The sequence below is a fragment of the Cornus florida genome, unplaced genomic scaffold (assembly GCF_030987335.1).
Source record: "Cornus florida cultivar Cherokee Brave unplaced genomic scaffold, ASM3098733v1 CherokeeBrave_3.0.0_Hap2_Chr08, whole genome shotgun sequence".
Taxonomy (NCBI): Eukaryota; Viridiplantae; Streptophyta; class Magnoliopsida; order Cornales; family Cornaceae; genus Cornus; species Cornus florida.
In genome coordinates, this window is record NW_026775578.1 from 47,705,519 (window position 1) to 47,713,093 (window position 7,575).

Below are 7,575 nucleotides of genomic sequence, written 5' to 3' on the forward strand. Positions count from 1 at the left end.
GGAAGGGTGGTAATAGAAGTGGAAAAAGTAAGTAATACAAAAAATAAAAAATGGTTCCTATTAGAAAGAATTCTGAAACTTAACAATTTGTTCAATTTTAAGATAACTAGACTATTTACGGGAATCTTCCATGCCCACATAGTCAGAGGGCCAAAGAAGAATGATTTTATTTGTTTTGGTAGCTTTTTTCATTCAAGCTATATATCCAAGGCTCTTTGATAACTGCAGACTAAATCCTCAGCAGAACCTAGGAATTTAGGAGTTAAAATTCAAAGCCACCAACACATAGGTAGTCCAATTAGTTTTTATGTATAATTAATTATTATAACTCAATTTAGATCAAGAATTATTCAAGATTGTTGCCTCTTTCTCAAATGGCATGTAGAGTATACCTCTGTGTAATATGTCTTTAGGCATCTGCGCACATGATAGAATTGATGCAAAAGCTAGCAAACTCTATAAATGAGGCTTTTTTAATATATGTATTTAGCATTAATTTATCAAAAAAATGTATTTAGTATTAATTTATTATTCCAACATTCCCTTGTACTTGTCTCCCCCATTTTCAAGACTTACACATATAAATTATGTGTGTGAAAAATATTCAACACTCTGCTCTCTCTCTATTTTTAACTCTCAATTTTTTATTTTCAATTTATATTGTCTCATTTAACTCTCTATTCATCTCATAATCTCCCTCATCTTGTATATATGTTTGTTGTACACATAGTGATACAATTATCTAGTAATCAATGGCATTGATTTTGTGGTTGTATTTTGATTTGAAAAAGGTCTGTAGTGTGTGTTTAGGAAAAGTTTAATCTTGACACCGCCTATCCCTATTGAGGGAATTAGTAGTGTTTCGCTGTAAATAGATCTCTAAATTACATTATATAATTATGATATTTAATTGTTTTATATTTCATTATTTTTTGAACTTCATATTTAGTTTTTTTTTTAAACTAATGAGTCAATTTTCGAAGCAGTTGGACAAATGGATGAGAGACAAATTATATGTTATTGTCGATTTGATGGGAAAATTGACAAAAATGAGAATGGGGAAATTATATACATCGGCGATGTCACAGACCCTTTTATGATAACAACAACAACAACATACGAATCATTTATAAATGAGTTACAACAACGTTCATCTTCAAACATGAGTGGTAAAGTCATATATTATACCACCGAATCTAACAAGAATGAACTTTTGAGGATGACGGGAGAATCTGGATTTAGAGTGATGCTTGTAGTGAGTGGTCCCATGCTAAATGTGTATATGGAAGATGTAGAGCCTGTAATTGCATCATGCACAATTCCTACTGATCATAGTGAGAGGTAAGACACATATATTTAAAGTAATACATTGATGTATGCACTGCATAGGTTATGTGATTTTTAATATACCTTTTTATCCACTTGTAGACAATTTGTTGAAGCCACATCGCCAATTGGTCTTCTACAAAGTGTTGCGTCAACGTCTTCATTTCCTCCGATAAATGTGCATCGGGATTCTTTCCGACACATTGATGACATTCTTTGCGTGGATCAGCTTTTTGACAGCCCAAATGATTTCAAAGATGCACTCGTTTTGTTTGGTCTTCGTAATCATTTTCAGTTCAAGTACTTGGACAATAGCAGAAAATATTATAGAGTTGTGTGCGAGGTTAATAATTGTCCATGGAAATTATCAGCTGGTTGTGAAGGAAGTGGTGATATAGTGAGAATCAAGCGGTTTAATAATGTTCACACTCACACTGCTCAAGACATTTCAGATTATAAAGCCATTTTTTGGTCGAAGGAAATGGGTCGAGCTATTGTGAACAAGGTTAGGGACAATCCTAAATGCACCCCCAAGACTATTTCCACAGACATAAACGGTGAATTTTCTGCTAAAATGACTTACATGCAATCGTGGAGAGCTAAGGAGTGTGCACGTCATATCATTGAGGGAAATCCCAAGGATAGCTATATTTTAGTCCCGTGGTTGTGTGAACGAATAACAGAATATATTCCTGGGACAATTACATCGTGGGAGTGCACGGATGATAGGAGATTTAAGCGAGTGTTTGTAGCTTATGGGTGCTCCATACGAGGTTTCATCAACTATTGCAGGCCCATGTTAGCAATCGATGCTTGCCACTTGAGTGGCAATTATAAAGGAACAATGCTTGGTGCAACGGGGTTCGATGCGAATGATAGCTTGTGGCCTTTGGCGTATGCTGTTGTTTCTTCTGAGAATGATGATGATTGGCATTGGTTCTTGAGCAAGGTGAAAGAGATTCTAGATGGTCGCATTGTGACAATCTTAACCGACAGGCATCCGAGCCTAATAAGTTGTATTAGAGATATTTTTGGCTCCCAGTACCACTCATGGTGTCTTCGTCACCTAACGGCGAATTTTTCTACATCCATTCTTGGGAGACAAAGTTTAGGATTGAGGGCTTCGGGTAAAGAGCATGCGAAAAAATTACTCGATAAAATTGCATATGCTCGAACTGTAGATGAGTATAAGAATGCATTGGCTACCATGCGGGTATTTCGAGGGGAGTTATACGATTGGGTTTTGGCGAATTCACCTGAACATTGGTCAAATGCTATGTTTACTTCCAAGCGTTGGGATAAATTATACACCAATCAAGCAGAGTCCTTCAATGCATGGGTGAAAGAAGAGAGAGTTTTTTCAATCACAAGGCTGATGGATACACACATGCAAAGACTCAGCAAATTTTTATACCAAAAGAGTTTGGACGTTCAGAAGTGGACTATCCCGGTTGGGGATCGTATTGAGGAGAAAATCAAAAAAGAGCAAGAGTTAGCTCTTGGTTTTCAGTCGATGCGTGTTTCGCCTACTGAGTGTACAATAAATGATCGAGACAGAAAACCATTCAGGGTGGTATTTGGCAGTGAAAATTCTTGTAGTTGTTTGAAGTGGACCATGAGTGGGATTCCTTGTTCGCATGCATGCTATGCCATCCATGAATTATCTTTAAATATTTATGAGATGGTTGATCCATGGTTTAGGGTTGAAACACAACAAAAACTATGTGAACATCTCATGTCTTCTGTCCCCATGCATGATATGCCGAGTGCAGCTGCTGTTGCTGCTGCTGACGGTGAAGGTACTTCCCATCTTAGGCCTCCTGCGGTAACACGTCCCCCTGGATGACCTCGTATTAAACGAATCGAATCACAATTTCAAAATGTAAGGTCATTACACTGTTCGCGATGCGGCGAGAATGGTCATAATCGTCGAAAGTGCAAGGCTCCTATACCTGGATAGAATAGTTATATAATTGCTAATTCTAGTGGAGTTATTTTGTAAGGTGTTAAGGCCTTAAATATGGAATTATTTTGTAATTACTATTAATTCCTTGGAGCTCCCCTACTGCATTAGTATAACTATGTTGTGATAGTATTTCTAACTTATTTAGAAAACATTTCTAAGTATGATGTAACTTATTCTAAGTTGAATCTGTATTATTCGTCTGGTGGTTTATTTTGGTATTGAAATTATTTTCCTGGGTCCTCGTATGAGTCTCATGTGGAGTGTTATTTAAAAATCATAGGTGTGTGAGTTTTCTGGCAGCTGGAGGGTCGTGAAAGCAAGGAGGTTATGGGATTATGTGACAATGGACGGGCTTACATGTTACATGCTTACGGAAGGCTAGGAAAATAACATCATATTAAAGTCATTATGACTTGTTTCCTCACTATTAATTCCTTGGAGCTCCCCTACTGCATTATGACTGTTATTTCAACCATAATTTACCTCGTGAGTCTCTCTCTTCCTCACTTTCTTTGTGTCTCAAAAATTATATGAACATTGTGTTTACATTATCAACATTGTTTGACAGATGAGGCTGAATGGATAAATTAGTACAAAGGAAGAGTGTTCAGTTTAAACGACAAGCCTGTGGTGCACAAAATTTGGCTGCCGAATGAGGAATGCCCCAGATTGGCAATGTCTAGAGCCTTTGGGGACTACTTTATTAAGGATTTTGGACTTATATCCGTCCCTGAAGTGAGGTGTTGTCACATATAACCAGCAGAGACCAATTTGTTGTGTTGCGAACCGATGAGGTATGTATGGCACTTTTTGGTATTTATCACTTGTTCTTTTTTATACAATGACAAAGAAAAAGACTTGTTTGTTTCTCTATTAAATGTCCAAAAGATCACGTGAACGAATACGTTTCAAACTCACGAGCATAATTGACAATAATCACTTCAAATTATGTGATATCAGTTATTATTAATGAGTTTACAGGTTTTTGTTTTGGCTCAAATTGATTGGATTTTGAAATTAGTATGGATTTTTGAAGTTAATCTTAACATGCTGTGATCCTTGTTTTGTAAGCAAAATTTTTCCTATCTTTTCCTTCAAACCTTATTTAATCGGTAAGAAAATTTATTGATTTAAATTGATAGAAGAAAAATTGTGTGTTTAAGCTTCCAATGGACTTGGTTTCATGCAAATTGTTTGAGAATTTCTTTTTTATTGATTTTTCAAAGGGAAGTATGTATTTCTGGGAAAAATTGTTTCAAATAGATTTTTAGGCTTCCTTCTGATTTTTTGTGGTCCAAATAGTCCAATCATGTTTGATAGAATAAAAAAATAAAGAAACAATAATAAAAAGGATTTTGCTATAATCTTAGTTGACTACTGTTACCCCATTTATTTATTTATTTTGTTTAGAGTCTTGCTTTTGGTTACTAGCGCCTAATAAAAAAGTTGTCTGCTCATATGTCCCTTATTTTTGAGTTTTTTCATTTAACCATCTCCACTTGTACAATATTTTGGTGTTATATTTTGTTTAATTGATTTGCATGTACTTCAAATGTAGTCTTCCCGCTAGGGGCTGGGAAGAGATAACAACGGGAGCGTCGATTGCATGGCTATCAAGTACATCAAATTTGTAAGTTATATGGTCTTTATGTTCGATAAAAATCTTTTATGATTGCACATTTGTAATGCTTTTTATACTCATACTCGGGGGGGGTCACATGCCTTTAAGTGACCAATTTTATGGTGTATCTTGAACTTTATTACCTTATTGCTACATCGGCCCATGTGGAGGCCATTTTTTTTTCTTGTTTTAAAATGTTGAAAGCATGGGAGTATGGGATCATCGTATGTGGAGGTTTTGATTGATTGTTGTGGAGGAGAAGTTGTTGATATGTTGTTTAATGAGTTAATGCAAGTTCTCACGTTCTTCGTACATGTTGATATGTGGAGGTTTTGCTAATTTTCTCTTAAACCCAACTCATTCATCAACGCTCTCTTGCTCTCTCTTTCTCTCTCTCTAGTCTTGTTCATCGTTTTGCTAGGATTTCTACTCTGTTTTTATACAATTTTGATCCCTATATATATATATATATATATATATATATATATATATATATATATATATATATATATATGCTGTTCCTAAAACATCAATTTTGGATTCAGGAATTGGACACAAAAATGTCGCGATTCCCTCTCTCCGATAAGAAACTTCGAAGGCAAAATTTGTGCGAAAAAGTATGTGTTTCCATCTGCTTGTGTGTGTTTATGTATGTTCGCCAACCAATTGATATTTTCAGCTTTCTGTTTCGTTGCAATGAATTCAAGAAAACGAGAAAAGTTTAAATTCTTTTAGCTTTTGTATCGAATTCCTTTTGATTTTCTTTCTTTTGTTTGTCTTCGTGAATTTGTTGGACTTTTGGATTTACTGTGAACTACGGTTTCTTCGTCTACTGTTTGAATGTTTCTTTTTTTTAGACGATATCTAGTGTTGTTTGCAATATCTTTAGATTTTTGTGGTTGATGTTCCCATTAATTTCTTGGATTTTGATTGTTTTTTCACGTAAGGGTTTCTTTAGCATATTTGGATGGTTTATTGTCTACGAATATGAGTTTTCAGGAATTTAGGGTTTATTTGTTCAACTTGTATAGATTCTGCACAACTAGAATTTTTGACATCATTAGATAATTTTTTAAGTCATAGTCCTGTAGGTTTCTTGGTTTGGATTTCCATGGGATTCAACATGAAGATTCAGGGAAAACACACTCAATATGTTTTTGTTTCTATTTGTATAAATTTGGATTTACGTAGTTCTTTCTTTATTCAGAGAAATAGACCCAATAAAGTTTAAATAATCAATAGGTCCCATAATCTCTTGAGAGAGGTGCAATGAGATTGTGATCAAAGACACATCAAAAGAAGAAGTGAATTCAAATATATTTGATAATGAAGCAATAGGTATAGCCATTTTAGGGCTTTCCTTTCACAATTCCTCATTGGGGGGATCCACAACACTTCTCCCTTTTCCCCTTATAACTTCCTCCCACTAATTCGAATTAGGTCTAGCCGTCCTCCTTCATTCTCCATTTTTGTGTATGCTTAGTAGTGGACTTAGAAGAGCAAGATTGGGTAGAATGACCAAAAGATTCACAATCGAACATCTGTGACTTCTCATATAGCTTCCTCTCTATATATACCAGTCTCGAACCTTGACCAGTGGGTTTATAATTCAAACCATAAGCCAACAGGCTATAAGGTGAACCGGTAAGCATTTTCATTTCTCCAGTTGTTAGGTTTCTAAGTGAGGAAAAGAGATAATAATGTAATATTATCATATGTCCTATTGTCTTGGATTACAAAGAATTTTTACTCGAAAGGAACCAAAATAGTTGTAGAAGACAATAACGATAGTTTCAGGTTTTGTTTTTGTGTTCCATATAAAGAAAATATTACATTTCAAAATATACTCTCTTTATTTATTTAATTTTTTTTTTAATATCTTTGCCTGCCTTCTTTTGTCATCGCAATAGGCTTCACACTAATCTTGCTCCTGGGTTTTAAACTCTATGGCTGATTTTTTCCTGTCATTTTGCCTTTATATATATATATATATATATATATATATATATATATGTTTTATTGGAAATTCACACTAATCTTGTTCTTTTGGGATGGCAGCTGGATAGGTTTATTCCCAACCGATCTGCAATGGATTTTGATTTTGCACATTACATGCTCAACGGTGGGATGGTAAGAAAGGAAAGCCCAACACCATGCTCTCCAGCCAAAGAAGCTTACAGGAAGAGGATCCTTGCTTTTAAGAACAAGTCTAGGAGATAGATTCCCCAAGTGGGTTTTCTTTCTTTCCTTTTTCTTCTTCTTGTTGCTAAGCTCTCATTCTGATTTGTGTTTTGGATTGATTGTTTTCTTGTTGACATGTGTTTGTTTGGTAATTTAACAGTCTCCAGAAAGGATTCTTGTTGTTTCTGAGCTCCTAGATGAGTTTTATTTGAATTTACTGGATTGGAGTAGCAGTAACATTGTCGCTATCGCTCTTGGGAATTCAGTATATTTGTGGAATGCTGCTAATGGCGCTACTTCTGCACTTGTTGTGATTGATGAGGAAATTGGGCATGTGATAAGTGTCAGATGGGTGCCGGATGGAGTACATCTTGCTGTTGGTTTAAGTAATTCCCACATCCAGCTGTTGGACCCTTCATCTTGTCGGATGGTAAGAGTTTTCTTTTAATTATGCTTTCGTTTTTTCTATTTTATTGATCAT

General features: G+C 35.2%; 1 protein-coding gene across 1 annotated transcript; it reads left to right on the forward strand.

Moving 5' to 3' along the window:
* The first annotated feature begins 994 nt into the window (after window positions 1–994).
* On the forward strand, window positions 995–3,172 carry LOC132270189 (uncharacterized). The gene is made up of 2 exons (XM_059771387.1): window positions 995–1,341; window positions 1,429–3,172. The coding sequence occupies exons 1-2, from the start codon at window positions 995–997 to the stop codon at window positions 3,170–3,172; spliced, it is 2,091 nt and encodes a 696-aa protein (XP_059627370.1).
* The last annotated feature ends 4,403 nt before the right edge of the window (window positions 3,173–7,575 follow it).